Source organism: Strongylocentrotus purpuratus, unplaced genomic scaffold (genome assembly GCF_000002235.5).
Source record: "Strongylocentrotus purpuratus isolate Spur 01 unplaced genomic scaffold, Spur_5.0 spur5_contig_845, whole genome shotgun sequence".
In the NCBI taxonomy this organism is placed as follows: Eukaryota; Metazoa; Echinodermata; class Echinoidea; order Camarodonta; family Strongylocentrotidae; genus Strongylocentrotus; species Strongylocentrotus purpuratus.
The window spans coordinates 1-27,386 of record NW_022145552.1 but is presented as its reverse complement, the minus strand read 5'-3'; the positions used below and the strand labels follow the sequence as shown (position 1 = coordinate 27,386).

At 36.8% G+C, this 27,386-nt stretch overlaps 2 protein-coding genes across 2 annotated transcripts; both read right to left on the bottom strand.

Annotated features, from left to right (window-relative positions):
* Positions 1-799: 799 nt before the first annotated feature.
* Positions 800-11,295, bottom strand: LOC580204 (lysophospholipid acyltransferase 7). Its single transcript, XM_011676526.2, has 7 exons — positions 11,013-11,295; positions 9,417-9,543; positions 8,940-9,114; positions 6,869-7,064; positions 5,499-5,660; positions 4,587-4,757; positions 800-3,546 (listed from the first exon to the last, which is right to left on the bottom strand). The coding sequence occupies exons 1-7, from the start codon at positions 11,222-11,224 to the stop codon at positions 3,162-3,164; spliced, it is 1,428 nt and encodes a 475-aa protein (XP_011674828.1). The 5' UTR covers positions 11,225-11,295; the 3' UTR covers positions 800-3,161.
* A 1,147-nt stretch (positions 11,296-12,442) lies between these two features.
* On the bottom strand, positions 12,443-22,008 carry LOC100887909 (cerebellar degeneration-related protein 2-like). The gene is made up of 3 exons (XM_030991331.1): positions 21,847-22,008; positions 20,441-20,589; positions 12,443-18,687 (listed from the first exon to the last, which is right to left on the bottom strand). Exons 1-3 carry the CDS (start codon positions 21,991-21,993, stop codon positions 17,673-17,675), a joined length of 1,311 nt encoding a protein of 436 aa, XP_030847191.1. The 5' UTR covers positions 21,994-22,008; the 3' UTR covers positions 12,443-17,672.
* Between the last annotated feature and the right edge of the window lie 5,378 nt (positions 22,009-27,386).

The following is a 27,386-nucleotide window of genomic DNA, read 5'->3' as shown; positions in this document are numbered from 1 at the left end:
GAAGAGGAATGGCAAAATAATGGTTGTTTACATTCAAATCTGAATAAAACATGAGGGAGGCAGAGGAGGTGACGAGGAAATGGGTGGATATCAAAGCAGAGGACCCTGAAGTACAAGTCCTAGTGGAATGCAACAGGTAATGTATGCCAAGATCATAATAATAGAAATATTTATGTTGAAATGATGATAGTGAATGTATTGATGATTATTTAAGCACTGGGTCCCAAGTGACATGCATATCTGCTGATTTTGATCACAAGAAGTTAGCGCATTGTCACTTGGAACCCGTTGACGACCTGTTCGTGGTTGGTGCAGGTGGAAGCAAAGTTCCATACATTGGATACATCGAGGCCCATCTGCACTTTCACACTGACACTTAGGCTTGCGTTAAGTCAGAAACGACAACGCTGGCACCGATTATTTTTATTTTACAAGTTTTATTCAACAAGTGAGCACCAAACCTATGAAATCCTTGAACTGCCACCACCTTTCAGGGTGAAGGTCATTCTACCTAAGAATGAAGTGGTAGAAAGAATCCTTTGGCAGCTCTCTGGAAAGGGAGTGTCGTCTGATAGTTGGATGCAGTGTTTGACTGAAGAGGTGCACCCAATATTGAGGTTATCTACAGAGAATACATCTTGCCATCTTGGTAAGAAAGTAGGAGATTGGTCAATCTCTCTCTGTCCTCTGAAGTCTGCGGAAATGTATTATTGTATTGACTTGTAATTAAGGATGGCGGGACGCCATGATTCTAGGAAGGGAGAGTGTCAGACCCTGTGTTTTAACAAAGTATTTTCTATTTTTGAGTAAGCCTATATTACTTTAAATTGTTGAACCCCTCTTTGAATTGTCACTTTAAATCATGCGTATGTTTAGCCCACCTCTCTGGTATATGCCACTGGTGAAACAAAGACAGGAACAAAGAGACCCCTGTTCTATAGAACTTGCTTATGTCTTAAACCCAGACCCCTCCTTAATTTGGAGAATACATAGATCATGAATGACCAGTGGGTACATTTACTGGTACTCCTTTGTCATGGGGAAGGGAATGGTGGGTTTGTTTACCTGGTTTGGGAAGAAGATTGGTTCTCCCTTTGAGAGCAAGTTTCGACTTCAAGGCAGATAGACATGTAATGTAACTTCCCCCAGAAGTTAACTATGTTGCAGCTTTCTAAGACCTGCCTTGATTTTGTATCTTAACAGAGTTCCACCATGGTTCCACTTCAATTTCCCTCGGGACAAGAGTTGGGACTGCTGTCAGTTGTTCAGGCAACGCCCTCTGCCTGGTCAAATGTATTTAGTACTTATTGAAGGACGGCTCATGTTTTATCATTTGTACTTTATATGAACATCTACCGGTATTCTTTTCTTCTATTCCTTGATATTTTTCTACCGTACAGTGTAGTTTACTTTGCTTCTTCTCTATCATTTATTGTATACCTGTACAACACATTGTAAAGCTTTGCATGTAAGCTATTTTGTAAGAATTTTTTGTTTGAAATCGAAAATGCCAATTGTCACACTGGAAATTTATTATCGGTGTACCTTTGACACTGAATACTAATAAATACCTCTTTGGAATCATTGGCACAAAATATATGTCTCAGACTTATGTATTTTAATGCATCTCCGTATTTACTAATCTTTAATTAATTGAACCGGCGCAGGCATAGAAGGTCTGTGTAACACAAGTCTTATGGGGTGTTGCAAGAAAATTGCCATTAATTGCAAATCTCCAAAATCAAGCGTAAGTCTTGCGATAAGTTTTTACATTTGCAATTGATAGCAAATTATGATCAATCCGGTTGCAAGAGAGAGTTGCGCTCGATATCAAGCTGTTATTAAGTGCAACAATCTAGCTCAAGTCTTGCAATCAATTGCAAATTTGCAATAAATTTGGGGTATGCGCAAAATTTCTTCAAAAGTCTTCAAAATGGCAGCTGCCAATGAAGATGGTGGGAGGAATGACCCAGACAAAATAGATCCATCTCTTCATCTTTCAGAGAAAAAAAAAGTACAGATTGATCAAGATGACGAGAGGAGAATGTGTGCAATGTTAAATGGTGAAGATCTGGAGAGAAAAACTTCAAGGAGAAAAGCCCTGAGCAAGGCATTGGGAGTGTGTATAGCTTTAAACTTCTTCGCCAAGCGATCAATATTTCACGATAGGGACCACACAACGTGTAGAGGTTGCCACGGTAAGTCGCTACATCGGCTGTGCCCAAAGCAGCAGCTGTGGCTATGTGGCAAACATTCAAATGCACAATATTCTCAAACACTGACCTAAAAGTAGAACTATGCGGAATTCTAGGAAAAAGGGCAATAAGTACAGGAAGTAAAGTTTGTTTAAAAGTCCATTAGCAAATCTTCTATTGAGCAATAGAGGATGGTGCATGTTCCTTTGGGTTCAAAGTTTTCTCTACACACATCTAAAAAATTGCCTTTAAAAGAATGAGCCACTTTATACCCCCCTTCCCCTGGTAAAAAATAATCAAGGATTTGGTAATCAAAACAATGTTAGTCAGTATTGAACACCAAAAAACCTAATCGCTACTGAATGAAGTAATACCTCGAGCGAGTACAAGTTGTCAAGAGCAGGAATGGGTATGCATATGCACATAAGGCAAGGAATAGATCTACAAAGGCATTATAGCAGATAAATATGTGTGTTATGCAAGGCTAATTAACACTTTGATTATCATGATTATCATTATTACTCAATGATGAAAATGATCTTATCTTAGGCTTGCAGGAAGTCAGCCACAGTACATACAAGCCTGAATAATATTACACATTGGTATTGACAAAGAGAAATATTTCAATCCCTATATACAAAAATATAATTCCTGATTCATAGTCCACTGGAATCGAAAGTGCAAAGGTTGGTCACAGAATTGTAATATTTGAATGATGACTACATTGAATCTTAACATAAATTGAATTTGTGAGGAGTTGTGAGATAACGAATATCTCTTGGTCTTACAGACCCTAAAATAATGATGATTAGGACACGATATACTCAGGTTGGCATCAATAGAAAGCGTCCATTAAATGGAAATGACACTGCCCTTAGTTTGTTATCAATGTTAACTAATACTGCACTGATAAACAATATTATAAATACATATGAAGCTAAATCTTTGATAGAAAAATATACCTGGTCAATTCCTTTCAGAATTTGTTGAGGAAGAACCCTCAACACCAGCCCTACCCGAATCTTCCGCTTTCCTCCTCGACTTTGGTAGATTCTGCAGCCCTATCGCGATGCCTATAAACGTCACCACGTGTACGATGAAGTAAGTCGACGCCCAGTACCCAGTCACAGCCTCCCAGCTGAGGAGAAGAAAACCGCAGGCTAGGTAATCAAACGCCCTCATCCGCAGGAACCAGTTGATCCAGTCGAAGGTGATCTTGTTCTGCTCGCTGCGGAAGGCCTTGATGAGGAGGTCTTCGGCCCATAGGACCAGGGGGACGGTGAGGAAGCTCAGGTAGTAACCTGGGTGGATGCCGTGCCAGAATGCACTCACCAGCATGGTAGCAGAGGTGCTGAATAAAGAATTAAAACGTGAGTTGGATGTCTCGCAAATTGTACTGTGATACGGATAGTGGTGTGCTTCGATACTCATTCTGCGGCTGAGGCATGAACAGTCCTCCTTTACTTTATTGCTGCCATGTTTATTTCATGTGCTTGACACTTAATTGAAAATTCACAAGTTGTTTTTGGTTTATATGCTAGTTACATGATAACTCCAAGGTCCAAGGTATATGGCCTACACTGTATGTATTGCTGACCATAAATGTATCTAGGATTTTAGTATATCTGATGTTTATATTTATTGTCAATGTCAGGCCTTTCAAATAAAATGATCCTTTTGATAATACTTGGTAACAGGTGGTACATCACATGGCTGAATACCTCGGACTTGCCCATCTACATCTTAAACAGCTACTTTATGTCTCTGGTTCAATATACATCAAGAACAAATTATTTTTAAAAATCAACATATCTCTGGACATTTTGAGAATATTTCAACAGAGCTAATGCAATTGTAATGTAGATACCTGTATTTCGCTCACACTAGTCAAATCCTTGAATGAAGAATGGGTGACTTTGTCCTAAAAAAACTTAAAGCTAAAGACCAGTATTGGAAACGCCCCAATTTCAAAAAATGAAATGGAAGCTCTTATTACCAATCATGTGAAAGAATATGTTTTGAATATTACATGATAATAAAAATTTTGACGGGAAACCGCCTACTAATTGATATATTTGGTAAATTAGTGTATCTCTCGCCTGTTGAGAGATATGAAATGCACGCGTCCCATATACATCTTTCTGTGTACAGTGCTTCTAACTTTATGAAGACTTGGCCAAATTTCTTATCATTTTGATGATTCCAGAACCTTGCAGTACATCTATGCTAGATGATCAACCTTTTCTGATCGATTTCACAACGTTTCTTTCACAATGCAATCGCATGACCATAACTGGTCTTTAGCTTTAACCCATTGCCTACGGAACTGGGCAGTTCCTGTACTAAACCTAAGAGATTGCGATAAATCAGCAGTCGATCCCTTTAACTCACCTCCATGCTCTGAGGGGACATCGGACATAGATGAAGTTCTTGAGCCACCATTGGACAGACATGTTCCACCATCTCATGCCATCTCGGAATGTTGTCGTTGAGTCGCACATGTAAGCACTGATGTTATGGATCGTCTCGTAGTCATAATCAGAGCGCGCTAGGTCCTGTTCACTGGAGTGAAGTAAGACAATACAACAGGATTTTAACCAGGATTTAGAAATTGAAAAAGAATGTGTCAAAGATAAGGCATCCAATTTAGTAATGCAGATGTTTTTTAAACGTAGGGTATCTCCCACAAGTATATGTTGATCGTTTGCATGCCCTGGTTTACTCCTGGCTCAAAGCGTAGCTAGAAATACAACATCAGTAAAGGAAAACATTTCTTTAAATAAATATTATTTCTAAAATGTTATTCAAAGCAAACATAAATGACATAAGCACAGTAGAATGCTTGACTCATCAACAAGTAACTGCCTATGGGAGACAAGTGGTTACTGTATACAGTCCATGGGATTAAAACCGTTTTGTAGTAAACAGATTTTTTATATAAATAATATATCTGGGGTCCCCCCCCCCCCAAAAAAAAGTCAAATACAATAACCGCAAGAGTCACATTATTAAGGAATGTGACCTAATCCCATATATCTTACAGATAAAGGCCCTTTCCATTTCCATACTTGTTCATACTGAAGACACTTTGTCTTCAGTATGAACCTGAGAAGACATATGAATACAGGTGAACGGGACAACGTCGGACACTTCTGGCAGTTTTAGTTATAAGCTACTGAAATCCTTGCTTCTGATTGGCTATCAGCAAATTTGTCATTGGTTTTTGTCAATTGTCATTGAAAAAAGGCTTTGTGAAACGAGTCCCTGAATCTTCCAAATTACTAAGGTTTCCTGCAGACTTACCTCACTTCTTTGGGATCAATGGTAGGACCCTGCCCACATCTGGTCTTGAGTATCTTAGGGTAGGCTCCCAGAGTAGCACTCATACAAACACACTCAGAGAGAAGCCAGGCAGAGTACATGCGAGTACGGAAGACCACGAAGATGGGCACCATGTAGAATGTCCTGTAAGCAAACACAGCCAAATTAAGACTCAATTTTAACGTATGTAAAATAACATGGAAATCTGAACAATTGTGTGTGAAACAGGACCCCCCCCCCCCAACAAAACAATAAAAGAGAAGAAAAAAAGAATGAGAGGTGGACGAGGGGTTAGACAACTGTTTTTTGTAAATGTTTGGGCAATACAGAATCTGTTACCTAGGCTCATTTGGCACTAGGGACATCTCAGACACAGCAAAAAATTGATGCCATGAGAGCATAAAATTGATCAGATATATTGGGTATATTTTACATTGGAAATGTACAGTGTTTTCTTTTAGAACACCAACTTTCATGATAAGAAGGTGTCATGTAGTATTTAAGAAATAATGTTGGAAACATTTACAGAGGTAAAAGTTCTAAAAAACATGAAATGTAGAACCATTCAGAATTCAGGGACAGAGCATGCACTTCAACTCTTGGAACCTAATCGCTGCATGATACCAAGTCTGCCCTGGGGATATGGAAGCCGGACATCCAAAACCAGACTTCTTGAGCTAGCACAAACAAATGTAACCTTATCTTACCAGCAAAAATGGCCTCTCAAAATCTATGATTCCATGAACTGTAGAAATGTAACCTAATCTTACCAGCAAACATGGTCTCTCGAAAGACTTGATGCATGGCTGATCGTCAACGAAACGGAGTTAAGTCATTTGTCAACTCTGTTTGTTGCTACGGCAGGCAGCCAGTGAAAACTAATTCATTTAATCAAATTATGTAAATGCAAGGATTACTTTTAACAAAAAGAACTTTGTATTCTGGTTTTTTTTTTTCCTGATTGAGGTGTCATATGAAAAGGCAGAAATTGAACTTTCTAGAAATTTTATTTTCTCTTTGAAATTCAGGTACTGCCCACCAAAGGACTTCTTGGTTTCCTCTGTTCAAATTGTTTTTAATCACTCATGCATAAAATATAAATCATATGAGTTGCATCAAATGAAAGAGGAGGATCTAAGCTTTACAAATATATGTCATTTATTAATCATAATTGCGAACATTGATAGTTCTCGGTTTCGTTTGTTCTTGGACGCACTGTACAGGTGGCTTTTTTTATGCACGTTGTCATTAAAGCAAGTTTGACTATACTCTCTTGGTCAAGTCAAAGTATTACCTACATGTAGTAACTTTAATGGTGGATTATTAGCCCTTGAAGTAATGATTTTGCTCACCTGTACCAGTAGCTGTTCTCATAGAATGCATCTTCTTTCATGTACTCCACGGTGTAGAAGTGTGAGGAGACGAGGAAGATCAATCCGACCGGTAGAAGTACCTTGATGCGATCCAGAATGGGTCCAATGCTCGGCAGAGATGCAGAGTTGGGATGGTGGAGCATGTCATAGTAGGTCTTGTACTTGTAGTATGGACCTAGGTGGAATGTTGCATTGGTATAATTTATTTATGTTATGCACATGTTTGGGTATTCATTGCTCTTACACAATGGATTTTCCACAAGGGGAATTTCTACATATTTAAAGTGGGTGGGATGTCAGTTTCCATGTGCAAAAAATGTTCATAATAAGCAAGTTCGTAATTAGGATTTGCGCATGGGCAGATAAAGGTCATTCGTTCCCAAATTGTAAAACCATTGAGAAGAATACTCGAATCGTGCTCATGAAAGTTACGTAATCAGTATTCATTTATGCAACAATACATTTATCTGATACACAGGTGGAAGTATTTTCTCAAGAGGCAAACAAAAGGTATTCATGAAACACCTCCATCACTTCGGTAGTGATTATTCTAAAATGCACAAGTGGGACGTATCCATCGTGTAAAAGATCTGTGGATATTTGGGGTCATGCGTTCCGAACCTATTTACGAACTGGCTTATTTGCTGACACCAGACTTGGTGGAAATACCATTAATGGGTGTACAAGTCTGCACACAGCAAACCTAGAGTCCTATCAAGAGATACCATGAGATACCATGAGTCTGTAGGAGAGTCTCCGGGTGAGGGAAAAGCAAAGTATTACATGAAGCCTGTTGGGTCATTAAACTGAAGGCTAATAATGATGATTGACAACACCTGTTATTGGGTAAACACCTGAACGATGTTGAATTCCCCATGACAACCCACTTCTCTGCGTTTTTTAACACTCTTTCCAGAGCTCTTTCTGAGGAAAATAGAGTTCATGATTTATTAATGATTTGTGCATAGACCTGCAATATGGAGCCTACATGTTTGTATGTTCTTGCTCTTTTTGTTTCAGCTATCTCAAGGATTTTGTGCGCTCCCTATGCTCGATCTCTACAACTTTCCTTTTCTCTCACTCTCCTTCCCTCCAAACGCAGCCCGCATTTTTGTTCCTTTTTTTTTCCCCCCCTTTTTTTTTTCTTCTTTTTTTCTGTTCTTTCTTCGTCATGTAATTTGTTACGTCTTCTTGTTTACAGTCATTACGTGTTTTAATAAATGTTCTCTGTTGGCCACTATTCTTCTTTAATTGATTATGTATTCAATATTTTGTTCACACTCATTATTATCTGAGGGGTCCACAATTTACAAGCTTTGCTTTTCAGTGGACCTCTCCATTTTCTCAAAATATAAATGCAATTAAGTTTTAAAATTCATTTTTTTTGTCTTCCTAAAATGTATAAATTATTATTAAGATTTGTTTATTACCAATGTAACTATGTTTTGTATACATTTTACATTGTATTTGTTATTATGTATTGTATTTTGTTGGAAATGAAAAAATAAAAATGAATGAAAATGAATGAATGTACCAAAGTGAAGTATAAAGTCATTAGATCATAAAATACCACACTTCAATGACCAATAGTGACTTCTGACTCCAGTCATCAACTGGCACACAGGACATAACTTTGTTGAGGTGTTAATTTCAAACAACAACAACAACATAAAACATATAATAACAACGTCAGTACTCATGTTTTGGGAATGAAGATTTCAAATTGAAAGTCAGGTGTCATCCATTATAAAGAAAAAATCATTTGATAGAGCTAATAATCTGTAAAAGGGGTGTATCTCACTGAGCAGCGAATGCTTATGAATGTTGCAAATTTTGGTAGTTGAGGACTATTAGCGACTGTAAGCAAATGTTAGCGACAGTTTGTGCGAAGATTAGCAACTCTTTGCCAGTCCTTTGCCACTATTTGTGACTGTTTGGGACCTTTTACGAGCCCTCGTGAACCCCCAAATTGGCTACATTCGCCGCTCAGTGAGATACCCCCTGAAAGGATTATTTAAAGCCAAAAAAGATATAAAACATAAGCTTATACCTGTCAGGAGTCCAACAAAACAGAAGCAATAGTGGAAGAGTTCCTCGACAGATGGTTCTTCAATGACTGGCACAAATCGTTTGGTCTTCCCTGCCTTTCCCTCCTCTTGTTCCTTGGATGAAGCAGCTTGCTTGATCATGAAGGAGTCTTGGATCTCAAAGGCTACACCAATCAACTAAGGGATCATGCACATGCAAAAAAATGAAATGAAAAAAAAACCATAACTAAATTTTGAGTTTCTAGTTTCTCATCTCCTCCTCCTTCCTTCATTTAGAACTACTGGTACTTCAATTAATTTGATAGTTTTTGTTCTGAAATTATTTTAAATAAATGAAAATATGATGACATCTAGACAGTGAGCTAACAAAAATAATTTATTTCTTCATTCATTTACCTCTGCAGCATTTCAGCACATGAACAGGTGTATTTTTTTCTTTAAAAATGTCTTCTTCAACTTCAAGTTTTAGAAAAAAATACCTTTAGAGTTAGGAGAAGCTGTACAACATTAGAGAATGATGTTGGTTTTTCCAGTCCAAAATATCCTGCTGCCCGGAAGAAAGCCAGATAGGTGAAGGAAAAGATGAAACTCCATTTGTGACATTTCCTAGAAGAAAAAAGAATACAATATTTGGAACTAAAGAAGAAATTGTAGATTTAAAAAAGTATACAATATTTTGAAAGTAAAAAAGAAATTGTAGATTTATCATTTTAATGACATTTCCTATTTCTTTCTCAATATCCCAGTCAATCACATACTGTACAGTATGTAGTGGTACATTTTTTAAGAATTGTATTTCATAATCAATATAGTGATAATCTTTTATGTTTTTAAAATTTTAAATTCTGTATGATGAAATTTGAATATATCATTTCGCACTGAATTCAGTTTCATCATCAGGATTTTTGGTGTTAAGGTGCAACTTCACTCAGCAGTAGGGGTGCTGGTTCGACAATAACGATCGTCTGCATATAAGGACATTTTTTTTCATCGGCGCTCTGCGGGTTTTGGGTTCCTGAACCGCGCCCCTACTGCTCAGTGTTGAGCTACCGATAAGTGATCGGTATCGTCCTTCTAAACTGACCGGTTATCCTATACTTTAGGGTGTTTTTTATTTTCGGTTGCTAACTACAGTCAACAGCTCTACATGGAGTCGGGCTAACTCGGACCAGGGGACAACTCGGCCCAGGTACAAAAACGGTCAGTTTTTGCATGTTTAGGTTTAGGGTTAGGTTTAGGGTTAGGGTTAGGGTTAAGGTTAGGTCAAGTCGCGGAGACAACGTGCACGTTGTCTCCGCGATATTGCCATTGACTACAACGTGTATTCACTTCCGGGTTCTATGGCGGGAACGGCCACCCATACTAGTCAATGGCACATATCGCGGAGACAGCGTGGCTCAAGCTTGCAAGTCGCGCATTGGCTGAGCAACTTGCGTACGATATGCATACGCTTGCATATCGCGCGATACAGCTGTTTGGCTAAATTTAGCAAAACAACATAACTCTGCGTGTACGTCTTTTTCGTCGATTCTGAGCAAAATGCTATGAATATTTCAGCGTTTTGAAGGGGCTGTATCTTTTGATAGAAACATCGGCGAGACTTGAAATTTGAAATGTATGATTCTGATTACATTTTTAATTCAAATATCAAACAAAAATGGTGAAAAACGATCCCAAATTGAAAATTGAAAAATCGTTCAGACACCCTAGTTAGGGTTAGATCTAGAGCTAGGGTAAAATGACTAAAAAATGACCGTTTTTGTTAGCCCGACTCCATGTAGAGCTGTTGACTGAAGTTAGGAACAGAAAATAATAAAACACCCTAAAGTATAGGATAACCAACTGACCACTGCACCGGAGTTGGAGCTCAGTTCAGCAGCCTTACCACGCTCTCAACACCAACACCGAAAACTGAACTTGAACTCACAATGATGCCACATGTCACACACACATTTCTAAATCATAATTTTTAAACCTCTACAATCAATTCATAAACGCATTCTGAATCAGAAAGCAGGCACATATGATTCTACTTGATGCAGTATAATATCATTCATATAAATGTCTTGCATTACCTTGGACCTACTGCTTTGATAATCAGTGCATTCACGACTGTAGCAAAAATGGAATGGTAACTCTGCCCTCTGCACAGAATCAAGACGAGACAGGTGCCCACTGCAGTGCAAATATTTTGCTTGTTTTTTACCCCATTTGTGTGTTTAACGAGATGTCCAAGAGCTATAGATATAAGCAGCATGAGAAGGTAGATGAGTTCGTCTGCCGACATAATGTTAGCTGTTAATATTTATTTGTTTTGAGGAAGATTTTAGAAGGGCATGCCGTTCACTCCGCTGATTCTTCCGGATCTAGGCACAAATCATGCTATGCGCTATACACGTGCGACGCCGCGCTCGGACGAGCTTGACGCTTTTGGAGCAGCCACCCCGCGCGCAGCTCCGAGCTCCCCTGGAGTCCTGGCGGGCTCAAGATGGGTGGTAGTAGCAGCGGTGATGGCGGTGGGTGGTGGAGGGTAAGCCCCCCCCCCCCCCCCCCCCCCCCGGTGCAGAGATTACCCCGGAGATTACAGTTTTAGAGAAAGGGGGTGCGTATTTACAAACAAATATTGTGAGGCCAGATCGCAGCCTATCCTCAATTAATCAATTTCTTCACATTAGTTACTCATATAGCAACTCCCCTAAAAAGTTAACTCCGGGAAGCTCCAACACCGGCGCGCGCCGGTGTTGGAGCTTCCCGGAGTTACTAAAAAGTAAACTCTCTTGTAGTTGTATTTTTATCTCAATGATGAGTAGTCAAGTAGACGGTACCATCATGTACATGACCTGGAAAAGTTGATAAGTACAAGGTTTTTTTGTTGATTTGTGTTCTAGATGGGTATTGAAGTAAATTCAGCTTGGCAACCTTGGGCAACTTTTTTTAATAGCCATATTAGCATAATCATCTAATTAGCATTATGTGCAATATATGTAATAATGTTGCTAATCTCAATTCAAGAAGCCTGAAAACATGGCTAACACAACTTTTCAAGGGTTTTCTATGACACAGAATTCATTTATGTCACCAGTTTTTATATTACAAGTAAGCAATTGTCTTAAATAACATAATTTGCATATTATGTACAATATATGGACTTCATTGTCATGGTTTATCTATAAAGCCTAAAAATGCAACTTTGTAAATCATTTTGAAGACTACCGGTAATCATTAATTCACAAGAAGATATTCCATGTATATGTAGTATAATTTTTCCAGGTCTGAAAAACTTCTACAAGACTACAGTTCTCTCTCTCTTTCTGTTTCTTTTTTCGTTTGCTCTCTTCTCACTCTTTAATCCACCATTCCTCTCTATTCTCAAACTCTCTTCTATCTGCAACTCTCTCTCTTTCTTTCTCTCCAAATCTCTTTCCACTGAATCTCTCTGTGTCTTGTCACTTAGTATTTATTTCATTATAATCATTGAGAACAGAAACAAAATGAAGCAATTTTGTATTGATAGGTAAGAATGCATCACTTTATTATTTTCTTTCCAATTTTTTAAGCCATCAATGTATATTTATTGCAAGATTGAGTCCCATACATGCAAAAAGACATCAACTATTTGCAGCTTGAATGCTTAAATTTGAAGTGAGGGTATTGAAATTGTTACCAATTTATAGTGCTTCATTGCTAATGTTTCTAATGGTGTCAATCTTTCTGTCTATCTAAAATACCAATACACCAAGCTCATCATGTGGCAAATGCCGAAATGACCTTCATTAATATTTGTCGGCTGGGTTACCAGGAATGCACCGGATTGTTAAAATATTGAATTTACTATTTTGCCCCAACTGCCCTCAACTCCATTCAAATTAAAAAATGAATGGTAGTCTATGACAATAAAGCCAATTACGCCATAGTGCTAAAACACAAAGATTTTCTTACAGCATGAAATAGAGGAGGGGGTGAAAAACATTAGAAGACATATTCAGTCTTCTGTAAATATTGGGAGTTCTACAGAGTTAAATTTTGACTCATGTGACCTTAACCATCAAGTTGATTTACTACCATTTAAAAACTGCTTAGATTAGAATTTAATTTCCAATATCTAAAACATTATACATGATTTTTAATATATATTCAACGCCTTTTATAATTACAATATGTAGATCTATGTTGTATAAATAATATAAAGAATTTAAACATTTGAGTTAAAGATAATGCTGAACAAAACAAATTACTTTTAGAAACTTAACCACTCAATCAGACAAAATTACATTTACAGAAAAGGAGCCTTGCAGTTGCTGCTCTTTCAAAGACACAAATAAAATAACTCACACTGAAATACATGCATAATAGGAAGTAAAAAGTTACACTTATTCTTGTAGGCACAAGTATCATATTAAGAAACATGGAAACACATCAATTCAGCACCAAGAACATTAAAAACTTGAGTTTCTTTTCATTTTTAAGCTGTACAGTCAAATACATTGCACTCACACACACAATTAAAACCACTGTAACTAATTCAAACACGCAGCGAATTTGGCAAATTTGTGATAAAACCTTTCTGGAAGAAATTTTGCAACTCTGAATAAGACAATCATACATAATTTACATACTCATAATACAAACTATTTTTCCTCAGCTTTCTTGTGATTGGTACGTTATCACATATCACCAAAAACTGGTATGAACTTCAGCAAATCAGTAGAGTTCCAGTAGGAATTGTAGATATAAAGTAAAATAATACATTTTTGGGCAAATTTCAGCCTGAATTATAAAGTCAGGAGTAAAATACATAGTAACATAACTTAATTATTAAAGAAAAGTATTAAAATCATTAAAAAACTGTGAAAACATAAGTACTTCATTGAATAATAATAATGGAATACAATATTATAATAATACAAATCCTCAAATCATTGCCCTATGAAGTACAAACATCAGCTACAACCGACAAGACAGACGGTCTATCAGACTGAGAGCCGACTAGACTGACAGCCCATGTGAACCGACAATTTCTGTCTCAACGACCTTCTGAAATCTAAGTATTCACCGGACCGATATTGTTGGTCTCATGGGATCTCCGGGAACATCATACACATGAAATGTTTTTCAGGTTTCTTGTCGTCTCATGTTTTTATCAAAGTCCACTCAACACATACAGGGCATATCTTTTTTTCTTGTAAAGAAAATATCATGCACAATATATTTCGTTATATTTTTGTTCAATTCATTATGTTAATGCCATTAACCTATAACGGCCATCGATGCAAATCTCTATTTTAAAAAAAAACTGAACATGCATGCATTTCTTCCATTTACAGATGTTGTGAAATAAATTTAAGATAAATGATTAATACATGCATTAAAATACCACCCATTGAGTTTTCCAAACATTTTGTTAGTAATTATAATATACTTGATACAATCAATATATTACGCATTTGAATATATTTGGAGTACCGGTAGCTGCTTTTTATACATGGAATTTGTGGGACTTTTGTATATGTCTGCTATGCAATCATGCAAAAAAAATCTCATCTTCCCTTAAATTAAAATGAAAATAAGCATCAGATAATATAATTCATGTAAGTTATCACATCAATAATGTAGGCAAGATAAAGATACTGTGACAATTTCTAAAAACACATCAAATGCTCTATAATCACACATTTAATGGAATACAAAATGACTACTGTTATGACAAACTGTTAATTCATGGATCATAGATTCATTCAGGAAAATTGTCAGCTAAACATAATTTTACCCAAGTCCAATTTATGGGCATCTTAATTGTAAAAATCTAATACGAATTAGAAAAGTTGAATTAAATACATTTACTCTATAATGTAACATACAAACATCCTACCTAATTATCTACCTAGATATTGCTTTGGCAATTATCAAATGAGATGATCTAAAGAGTATTTTTTAAAGTAAGATCATTTATTCCTGCCTCAGGAGACAGCGCATTGAAAGGAAAACTATATCTAAGAGTTGCATTCAAGAATATATTATAGATTAAACTAGAGCTGCAAGATTAATCATGATAGTTCAGCAAGCACTTTACATAGTGAATTGAAAGAACTACTTTAGACCAAGGGGGTCACTGAGGGTTTTAAATATGGAACAGCAACAGGTTTGAAACTTTGTGACAAGAACAACTTCCACTGATGCAACTACTTTTACATCAGGGTGATGGCTCAGTCAGTAGAGCATCCGCCTCACAACCGGGAGGTCGTGGGTTCGAACCCTGGCCGCGTCATACCAAAAGACGTTACAATAAGGGATAGAGCAACGTCGAGCTGCCGGGCTCACGATCAATGGGGCAAAAAGAATTTCCATTTTCGGTTTAACTTAATAAAATTTGGAGTGGACTTTAAAAGACTATTATTATTATTACTCTACTAGCTATGGCACTGTAAAGTGCTACATTTACGCAGTAATGTGTAAATGAATTCATAAACAGGAAATCCTCTTAAACAGGTTTCCAACAGGAAACGGCAGTTTATAGACAATACCATGAAAAGATGAGCTACCAATACCATAGGAGCTCTTATGACTACCACTGGTAAGAAACTATAAATCATAGGATAAATGTCAATAATTCTTTTATCAAAGAGAAACATCAGCCAAACATAGAAGAATCAAATCTGAATATCAATGGTCATCACTTATATTGCTACACACTGTAGGTGTAGGCCTACTATCATATGGTAGCTTTAATAGTTAATGAGATTAAATTCTGCCTCTTCTCAGTACTCACAGTACATAATAAAGGGGCTATTGCAATTTTGAAGATACTTTTTACATTTATGGAAAACTGAACCTTTTATACACTTACAATTGTATCGCCAATGTGATTTGGATATGAAGAACTTACATATAAAGCATAGAAATACTGTCAGAATAGTGAACTACCAGTTCCTTTTTACAACTACCCTGGCAGGTGTTACATTTTCGAACCATCCAAATTTAAATACGGTACACTTTCTACTACCAGAAAGACCATCACCCTTCTTAAAATTCAAAATGACTGATGACTTGTAAAGTTTGACAGTATGGAATACTTTTGTATAAATATGAAATAAGAATTAAAACAAAACATTTTTTGTGATAGCTGTCTAAAAACCTTGTTCTTTTCTAAGGGTTAAATAAATATGCCCCTGTTGCTTTTTTTGTGCTGTATTTAACTTTGTGCTCAAATGGCTATCCTAGAGCTACCAGTGTCAAGCATACAAATGCTTTTCGCTGTGAAAAACAAATAATGTGTTGCTTGATTAAAAGTACAGTACAGTTTGACAGCAGTGCTTATGGTCAAGACCTGAAACTTACAAAGACATGGGGGGAGGGGGCATTTCACAAAACTTGTCATCAGTGACAAATGACAGTTTTTGTTATAAGCTACTGAATCCTTTTTGATTGGTTATCAGCAGATTTGTCACTAATTTTTGTCATTTGTCATTGAAAAAAGGTTTTGTGAAACGGGTCCCAGGTAGACCTTTAAGCTTCTGCCAATTGATAAGCATGAAATCTTGGTCCTCTCAAGATCAAGATTAAGATTGTGACCGATATATTGAATACCCCTAAACTCAGAACTCAACTACGGATCAATGCTGGAAATACAGCAGCAACACACGCAAACTTGATTACACTTAAAAACTCTGTCTAACATATACCCTGATTTCTTGATGGGAATGACATTACAGGTTTACTACACATACAAGGAGATGACATGAAAGATGGAGTCAAGGTGCCCATACCTAAATATGTGAGACCCTGACAAGGCTGACATCAACTTCATCACTAAATCCAACAGAAATGTGTTACAATTTATACATGTACAGTAATCTAGCACAACTAATATTCTAATACTTATCTGACGTTGAAGGCATACACTGCAAACAAAGAATTATTACACTGAAGGCAAAACTGAGTCATATGGAATGCAGAAAAACATAAAAACACACTTCCTCCACAAAGATATTCGAAAATATGAAAGTTGCTCTTCTTTTTACAGAATTTAGTTCAATTTCCTATTGCCTATTCAGCTGAATGAATTCTTTCCTTTTTCTATTATTCGTAATAATCCTTTGCACTTCTGAGTAATTTGGTACTGGACTTTGGCAAGATTGATGGAAAATGGGACAGCAATAGGATGGAGTAAAAACACTCTTCAATACAATTACAAATAATCCCTTGTAATAATTGTACCGATACATATGTATCGGTATATATCAAACTACAAAAGTTTCCGTAAAGCTTATAGCCTGATCTTATTTATTTACAAGGTGGTTTCAGGAGGGAAAGTGACAGTCAATGGATAAGCTGAACTAACAAACACAAATTATTAGCGGAATTTCAGAGTGGAAAAGCTCCACGATATTTGCCTGACCGGATACACCCAACATGGAATGCTCCGTTGAGGAATGGCTAGTGTAGTGACCAGGTACAACAGCAACTTAATTCTCTCAGGAGCATTGAATCCTGACACCGTAAAATAAGCTTGATATCAGGCTACAGGCTTTAGGGAAAGTATAAAAGTAGAGAAATAATTATCGTAACAATAATTTAATGTAAAATTAATCAACTACCATCTCTTGTTACAAAACAATCAGAGTACATGTACAACTTTCAATTACAATGAATTTTCCAAGTTCTCTTTCTTAATATCGTTCTCTCATCTTGTTTAATACTGCTTTTTATTATAACGATATATTGGACAGCCTGTTCGTTCATGACTTTTCAAGCTTAGACTTTGACTTTGTCTTTTTAAGGGGTCTGTGCAAAACCTCATATATCCTTTTAAAGAGTGCTTTGTACTCGGGTGGTCCCGTTTCAAAATGGTTGTCCACCGGACAAGGGGGAGTTTCTTGCTTTGATGACGTGGAAGATGAGGTGGAAGAAGGAGGGCAAGAGCCAGGAAGGCTCATGCTGGAAGCCTTGGTGGGTGAAGAGCTCAAGTCACCTCCGTCCTGGGATGATGCTGAATCTGCCTTACGTCGGAGGCTGTTGGTTCTTGGTTTGCTGGAGGACTCATGGAAGGAGGCACTGCGACTGCGCGTCAGCAGAGTGGTATACTTGTCCATGAGGTTATGGTACTGGGCATCAATCTCACCCAGGAGTGACACACCATCCGATTGAACCAGGTCATGGTTAGGCAGAGGATACTTGGGTTCTTGGCTCAGCTCCTCGGCTATCGGTCTCAAATCTAGACTACTACAACGCTTCAGTTCCCTATCATTCTTTGACTCACTCATCTTCTCCGAGTCATCCGATTTCTCATCACTGCCTAAAGTCATAACACTATCACAGTACTTGCAGACAGTTTCATTCAGGTTGTCCAGTGAACGATAATCTCGCTTGATTTCAAACATCCTTGATTTCACCTGTAGCTCGCGGTTACGATTTTCAAAGGCTTTGTTCTCACGAACAAGAACGGCAAGTTCCGACTCGAGCTCGTCCTTCTTCTGTTCTTTCAGGGCGAGTTCTTGCTTCAGATTGCGATTACTAAGCTGCAGATTACTCAACTCCTCTTCATACAGGCTGTCAACAGATGGTTTCCCCAAGTCATAGCTGTGAGCTCTTCTTAGAGGGAGACCTCCCCAGCCGTTAGTGACCATAGCATCATGAACCCGCTCCAGTCGTCTCCGCTCTCTCAAGCGCTCTCGGTCTGCTGTCCTCAGCTGCTCTATCGTAGATCCCTGGTCATGAACTTGGAGTTCTAGATTTTCAACCGTTTCAGTCATCCTAAAAGAAGAAAGATACAGCAAGAATTAATCATCTGTACTTTTTGATTTCACAATACCCAACCTCAGCCAAAACTTATATTCATTATTTATTTTAGTGATAAAAGGAAATAAGTATGAACCCTTGGCTATATCAAAAGCATATACAGAATATTTTTTATTTTTGTGAAAAATGTAATAAAAATTGGAGCCAGCGCACAGTGGGCCAGGGAGGAACCAAAGTGCGCCAAAACTAAGTTTGGGTGATTTATTTTTTTCAATTTTTTTCTTTCCCAGTTGAAAGGTAATACATAGAGGAATACCTCAGTGAAATATTTAATTCCGGTATGCACAATAAGGGTATACATTTACTACTTCAAACAGCAAAATCCTACAAATTCACAGTTTTAGTGCAAAAGTGACTTATTTTATAAATCTTACAATTCAACATGAAGTTTTTAAGTTATTGATATGAAATTGCTTTCACATATTCCTGATAGTTCATTTCGTTGAATGAATGGGTTAAAATTAACAGAAACACAATCTTCATGATATATTATAGGGTAATTCACTGAAAAATGGACTAATTATCCATGTTTTTTATAAATCCAGAAGAAATGTTTAGATCTCCGCGGTGTACCGCTTAAATTTTAATACCACCATGTTGTCTGATGTCTAAGCTTCAAGTTGATACCAAATTTGGCTGCCCGATCTTGCCCGTTGTTATGTTAGAGCCGATTTCCCTTGCCACATTGCCCCGAAAAATGTGGGTTTTTGGGGGTCCGCGGCTGAATCATGAAGGATTCGTAGTCATAAATCACGGCGCGAGGGGGCGCGTGACACTTGTTCTGACACCGCGGACCAAAATAAACATATTTTCGGGGCAATGTTGCAAGGAAAACGGCTCTAACATAATAACGGGCAGAATCGGGCAGCCAAATTTGGTATCAACTTAAAGCTTAGACATCAGAGAAAATGTTGGTAATATAATTTATGCGAAAATCCCTGGAAATCCAAACATTTCCTCTGGATTTATAAAAAATAAATCCCCAAACATGAGTTTTGGCGCACTTTGGTTCCTCCCTGGCCCACTGTGCAGCGGTGGGATATCTCTTCATGGGATTGTATACACATGTAGGTGGAAAGGATTGGGTGCACTTTTTCCAGCACGTCTTTACTTCCAGTCTATTGCAGGTAAATTCTTATGTCATATTTTTAAAGCAAGAGTCTAATTTCACTCTTCTGAATTCTTATGTTCATTATTCTATCCCTTATTAATCATGTAAACTGTGTTCAACAATTTGGTGCACAAACCACAGTCCCTTTTTCCACACCGGTATAGTAAAATAACGTTTGGTACCCAACTTAATTTTTAAATGATTTTGTGGCCTTGCTTTACAAGGAGCCGTGTTATACACGGTAGCTTAATCCTCTTGCCAAATGGCACCATATTAAGTCCATGTCCACAATGGAAACTTTGGAAATAGGAATGCTATTTTTTTTAATTTAGCTGATGAGTCCTCTCTTGTTGGGAACAATACAGCTGGAAAAAAAGATGGGTAGTTATTTCATACAAACTCCAAAACTAATTAGGTTTTTTAAATTATGGAGTTACAGGATTCAGAAACTGTAGTCACAGAATGAACAAAAGAACAATGTCTATGGAACTTTGGAAATGGTATTTGACTATAAGTCAGAGTGAAATAATGTTGATAATTCAATATCATTTTCTTTTTAAAGTTTTGCTCATGAAACGATTAAAACATTCTTTTCACCTGAGAACCCTCTGCTGTGCAGTCTTGAGGTCATGTTTAAGCTGCTGGTTCTCTGCGTCCAGCTCCTGGGAACTGATATCAAGCTGCTCATAGATGTGGGATTTGGACTCTGTGACATCACGAAGGATGTGAAGCTGCTTCTCCAGGTACTAAACAGATGACAAAAAAAGTATTTCATTTTTTTTTTAAAGGATTGAAATAGTATTAAGATTGAGGATCAAAACAATACAGGGCATATCTCAGTAAACATTTTAATTCCTTTTTCCATTTAAAATGTTAATAATTGTTTTCCTTCTACAGAATTCCAGAGAATGCATTACAACTAATATTCCCATTTCTCTTAGTTAACTTCCCTTTAAAAAATTAATGCCAACAGATTTTAAATGTTCATTCTTTCATCAACGAACCTTGTCATGATCTATATGTACCGTATTTGCCGGCAATAAGGCCGCAGCGCCGTATAGGCCGCACCCCTGATTTTGACATTTCAACAACAACAAAAATTGTCGAAGTTGGGATTTGATCTCTTGGGTACAAATGTTGATGTGACTAAAATCACCGCCTAAGACCGCTCAAAAAAAAAGAAGAAAAAAAAAAAAAAATACGGTATATGAAAACCTGAACAGCTGTCATTGAGAACCTTGCTTTGGTATTACCGGTGGTATTATTTTGTCCTTATGGTTTTAATTCAATGCTACACTATTAACCATTAACTACATTCAAACAGAAAATTTTGTTATCTAACAAATGGATGTTAGTTTAAATAGTGGAATATTTATTCAGAAAGTTCGTTGCTAACTTGCTGTACATGCAAAGATCACTTATCAGTGTTTGCCCCACTTGAAATTACAAGATACCTGTCGTATCACTGGAACCTGTGCAGTGTATTGATAGTTGTATACATTGAATACAAGACAGTTCAATGCTTCCACTGCGATCTTCATATCTTTTACACTGTAGGTATAATTAAGAGTACCTTGTGATAAATCGTTTCTGTCACAATTGAACAATTTCTGTGATGGCAAAAAAAGTTTTAAACATGTTTAAAATTAAAAATACCATCTGTTTGACAAAATTATGATTTACTTCGTAACTGATTGTTTTTATACACTGACAATCAATAGGCCACAGAGACTGTATATGCAATGATATGCGCTAAATCATACTTTATTATCAATCAGAAAATAGAATCCTTTTCTTCTGTCTATTATGACATGCAAATAGTTATAATTCCTGTTTATTTCAAGAGCATTCTATCCATTCTTCAATTACAAATGAACTAAAATGTATTTGAGTTGCTATATACAGTATGCTATTTAAACCATTACATATTTTGTGCTAGCTGTCAGCGATATTACCCCTAATTCCCTGACAAATTAAACATAACTAATGACCCATGAACATACCACGATCTGCATGACTTGCTCTTCATTTTGCTGCTGTGTATCTAGCAGGCTTGCCTCCAGGTCTTTGTTCCTGTCAAGGAGTGTCTTGCCCAGCTCTGCTGCCAGATGAAGGTCTGAGATGACAACAAATAAAGAGTCAATGTTCATTATGATACAATGTCATCATACTGCCTACATCAAAGTGTCACCAATCATGTTATGACTGGATTTGGGAGGAAATTGCAATAGGATTAGATATATTGATTTTTCATAATTTTACTGTTGGGTAATCCTGGGACCCGTTTCACAAAACTTGTCATCAGTGACAAATGACAGATTTTGTTATTAGCTACTGAAATCCTTGCTTCTGATTGGTTATCAGCAGGTTTGTCACTGATTTTTGTCATTTTTCATTGAAAAACGGCTTTGTCGAACGGGTCCCAGTTCTTTGTTCCTCACCCAGCTCTACTGCCAAATCTGAAATAATAATACAAATTTATGACAAAGACAAAGCTACTTTTCAATATGATATTGAATATTGAATAATCCAATATCATCTTCCTATGAAATAATACACAATACTGCACAAATTTGCAGACCACCAAACACTACAACTCAACTGGGACATGGATGTGGTAAGGAATCGCAAAAGGAGATAGGAAGTTTAAAAATTGCAAATTCTATAGCAGTGTACAACTGTACATGTGTATGTACATGTATGGTATTAATAAATAAACTGTACAGAGTAAGGTCCAAAATGATTAAATGAACATCAGTTCATTTTTAATTATGTGTCTATTGTACTTCAAATGCCCTGTCAGTAGCAGACAGGTCATAAGGTGTGCATTTCCCTGAATTCAGCCCCTAAACTCAAGAAATACTATGTCATACATGACGTTTTTTAAAAAAAATCTGTATAGGGGGGGGGGGGGGTATTTTGGAGTAAATCAATTGCCAGGAGGTCAATCAATCAGTATGCTAAACATACATTAACTTCTTTCTACAGTATAGTCACATGACTTTATAATGGGACAATTTTTATTGTTACCCTTGAGAAATTATCTGTTGAAAGGGCAATCAACTCAGACACGTATACATGTAGAACATATTTAAATTATAAATTCATTAAAAAAAAAAAAACAGGAAGACAAACTTTTTGCTATTGCTTGAGGACTTTGGGACCTGAATACAAATAAAATGAAATTTACACAAGTTACAATTTATTTATTATGTTCATTGCAAAATCTGAAGCATGTGCCTGGTGCACTAATACCTCAGACTTGGTTAAAAAAGATTCAACAGAAAATGTAAGAAAGCCAAGGATTAGATGACAATAATAGCAAAGGAGCATGATCACAGAAGTTATAAGATATTGACTAATATCACCAGCCAAATACCACCCTGGATCAACGTGATTGTTAGGAGAAGGATGTGTAGTTTCCTTCTATTTCTAGATCTTCTATTTCCTGGAGGATTTGCTGAATAAGCTTGTTCACATTTATCTGTCTGAACCTCCAAACTGATTAAGTATTTTGGAAGTCTACAAGGGTATTTGATAGTCTGACTTCGAGGTCAGGTGATTTATGTTTTATCTGCATAATGTACATGTACATGTCTGTATGTAAATGACACAAAGATTTGCTGAATAAGCTTGTTCACATGTCTGTCTGAAACTAAAAACTGATATAGTATTTTTGGAAGTCTGCAAGTGTCTTTGATAGTCTGAATTTTAAGTTCTAGGTTATTTAATTTTTATCTACAAGTAAATGAAACAAAGACTTGAACTTGGTGTGGAGTAATGTACATGTAAGGGAAGCCTGCATAATCCTTGGTCAGTAAAAACATGGACAGTTCAAGGTCCAAGTTGTACATATATCTGAGCTGATGACTTCTAAGTTCAGGTCAAGAATTGGCTGGCAATAATACATGTACATGTTATTATTGTTGATTTATTTTCTTTCAAAATGTTACGATTCATACCCATTAAGGTTGATTGTGCCTTGGCTGAAGCCAAAATGCAATGTCTAAAATGACAACAATATCTATGGTACTACTGGCCTAATAGATCTGGTACTTTTTCACTTCCTTGTCCCTTGTTCTGAAGCTACATGTATGGAAGTCACCACCATATGTCTTAGTACCTCAGTCAAAACACATTTTGAACACAAAATGGTATTGCCTGTGTGTAAGACTACAATGTACTTTTATCTCCACTGGAATGACTTATCATCCTATTGTATAATCATGGACCTACAGTTTCACATGGGATTCAGAGAGTCTACACAAGGAAATAGAATCAGTAGCAGACACATCCAGACCTGCCAACCTCTGGAGTTCAAAAACTGTATTTGTTAATCCCCAAAATTGTACTACTTACTGACAAAACTGTATAAAAAAAAAATTAAAAAACACGGATCAATACCTCTAATACAGTTCCTACATAACAGGAAGAACTTTTGTTATGGATCATTGATTGAATATGCATGATTTCGTCATGACTGGTGTGTTCGATGATCCAATGAACATCCCCAAATTGCCGATGTGAAATGCTTGTAGAATACTTAATACAGGACAGAAAGGGCATTTTGCCATTAATAATGGCACACACACACCCAAATACATTGTACCAACAACAAAATGAAAAATTGAAAGAAAAAAAAAATTGTTTCTGGAAAATCGTACTGTCGTATTAACTTCTAAAAATCAGACGAAATATGATTAAATCGTACTGGTTGGCAGGTCTGCACATCATCTATTGGTGTTTGAATGCTTTTATTTTACAAATACATGTAAATGTACACTGAATTGTTTGCATATCAACCGCAGGCATCTTAAAATATGTAATGAATACTACTGAAGTACAGATAATATCATAACAAAAACAATACTTGTGTTTAATACACAAGAGGCAAAGCAACACACTCACACAAAAAAAAAAATAATGAAACACTGTAAACATATACGGTGACAATGCAAACATTTACCGTTGCTCTAGTCTAGATCTCTGCATGTCAATGACACTAAACCACATTAATCATGAATGAATCATGTAAGCACCTTAGTCATGCCATACACAGGTGGGAGGACAGGAACACTTCATTGCAGAGAATAATCTGTTTGTTGCTTACATGTAGTAGATAGAATTAGTGATTCACAAAATTGGCCTTGTTTCACATACATGTACAGGTGTAACTTGCTAATACAAAATATGCTAAATTTCTATGACAAATATGCTCTATGCCAATCAAATCCAACAATTTGGGTAGCTTATCACAGTTATTGCAACTTGTTATTGATGACAATTTTTTATGAAACAGGCCCTAATGCACATTGCACATTGCACATCAGCTGACATGTAAATAATTTCCATAGGGCCAACATATTCATGTAAAACACTTCTTTTCCAAAATTGTACATTTTATGGGTGAAAAAAGAAAGCAATGGGGTCCAGAAACTAGGATTCAAAGACATTTGGCCTTACATGTACCGGTATGTGTCTGTCTTTAATATAAAATTATTTCAATTCAGATTTGTCAATTCTACATTTCCTCTAACTTTTAGGATGTTTAATTACTATCAGTATCAGTGCCACTAACATGTACGTTAGGCTACAAATGCAATTCCATAGTATCAACCCATGGATCTTTTTTTAAATACAATGATATGCATTCATATACATATGTATTCAACAAGTGTGTTATTGTTTGTTTTAGGGTGTCAACATCTGTGCTGTCTGCTTCCCTAAGCAGCTATAGTCAGCTGCATTGTAATATGCATGTTCAAATTTGATTAAAAATGGCAAACACGCACAAATCAATAGTGAATACAATAGAAATAATGCCTATACATGTCGGTAGCTGGGAGCAGGTGTAATTCATGAATATAGAGTGCAAACTGCGTTCAAATGATGTGTACACGGGTAAATGTTGGCATACCCCCTCGGTGGCATATTTACATTTTAATATGGAAATAATGGAATGCAAACAAGGGTAGCATAATATGATCATGAGTCATACTGCAGAATGATGGGACAAGGGCAAAATGTATTCAGATGGGGAAAACTAAACTTTTGTGTGTGAATGTCATTTACAGGGAATTGTATCTAGATGTAGGCACACATTTAGTTTCCATTGTCATAAAAATGGCGGATGGTTTGCCTATTCTCTCAAGACTAATTATTAATCTAAGTCATGAAGAGGCACTTAATATTAAAAAGACATGGTCTACAAGTAACAACTCCAAATGACACAATAATCCCAGCTATGCATATTTTTTAAGTATTAGATAGCCTAAAACTTGAAAATTTAGGCATTTAAAAAAAAAAAAATGTTGAACCAATACTTTTCGCTGATAATTTTTGCCGATACCAAAGGTGCGAGGGTGTCGCTTTGATCTTCCGATCCGGCCAAAGCCCAAACTTACAGGGTTACTGCAGAGGGTAATCACTCCTGCAAGGCTGCCACACGCGCTTTGAAGGACTGGTATAGGCGTATAGCCTACCAGAGCTTGCCTTGGGGGCTATTTTTGTGACACTTTTTGTGTTTGGAGTCAGCAAGTACTTGCTTTGACAGTCATCTTAGAAAACAGAAACTTGTACAATGTGACCAAGCACCACAAATCGCACCGCAATCACACACACCAACAAGTCGCGTGGTGCAACTGATGAACTGGTGGTCAAACTTTACTTTTTATTATTTCCTAAAAGAGAATACATTCTTTGTCATAAAATTCAGGGAAAAAAATAATATTTATTTTTCGGGGGCTACTTTTCAAGCTTGCCTGCATGAATATAACATTCTAAAATTGTTTTGCATTGAACTCTAGACCCCTCTATGCAAATTTATGGGGGCTCTTTTCTGATTTTCGGGGGCTCTTTTGGGCATTTCGGGGGCTAATTCGCCCTGAGCCCCCGTGTATTTTTTTCATAAATTCAAAATAAAACAAAAACAAATTAGTATAAAAAATGGGATTAAGGGAAGTTTTTTGTGGATTTATGTTTGTCTGATCTTTAGGTCGTTGCATTAATTTTAATTTCTTTGTGACCATGGGTACAGGTCTCTATTTCATCTCCTATAACTTAAAAGTAGAGTAAGTTTTTGTATTGATAGTGATACTTGGTCAAAACAAAGAATAGGATGTGCTTAATTGGTGTGTGTCAAGTTTTAGCACAATCTGACAAATCCCTTCACAGAAATTACGATAGAGTGCTAATCCTCTTTTTGTAACCTTGGTGCCTTACAAAACCCACTAATGTAATGTCCTTTGGCAAGACATTGATCTGCATTTGCCACACACCACCCAGGTGAAGTAAATGGGTACCTGGTAGGAATTTATTCCTTGAAATGCTAGAGCGCCGTATGGCAGCCGTGCTAAAGCCAGGGTAATAATCGGGAGCGGTCAAATCTGACTGACACTGTGTGCACTATACAAGAACCCATTATTATTATTTTATTGTGAGTCAGAAACATTTTCTTTTAATCAAGTCACATTTTGTAAGACTGTACATTCTCCTCATCTTTATTTTGGTGAAGAGCATCCAACATACATGTAACACTGACAAG

What these genes read in the sequence shown, in the direction of transcription:
- LOC100887909 (XM_030991331.1), bottom strand. Translation starts at nt 21,993, where the DNA reads ATGAACATTGACTCTTTATTTGTTGTCATCTCAGACCTTCATCTGGCA. An exon ending in AGCAAGTCATGCAGATCGTG is followed by an intron (nt 20,590 to 21,846) that starts GTATGTTCATGG and finishes TCATCTGTTTAG; the next exon opens with TACCTGGAGAAGCAGCTTCA. An exon ending in GCACAGCAGAGGGTTCTCAG is followed by an intron (nt 18,688 to 20,440) that starts GTGAAAAGAATG and finishes TTCTTCTTTTAG; the next exon opens with GATGACTGAAACGGTTGAAA.
- LOC580204 (XM_011676526.2), bottom strand. Translation starts at nt 11,224, where the DNA reads ATGTCGGCAGACGAACTCATCTACCTTCTCATGCTGCTTATATCTATA. An exon ending in TTTTGTTGGACTCCTGACAG is followed by an intron (nt 7,065 to 8,939) that starts GTATAAGCTTAT and finishes CATTCCACCTAG; the next exon opens with GTCCATACTACAAGTACAAG. An exon ending in GAGAACAGCTACTGGTACAG is followed by an intron (nt 5,661 to 6,868) that starts GTGAGCAAAATC and finishes GTTTGCTTACAG; the next exon opens with GACATTCTACATGGTGCCCA.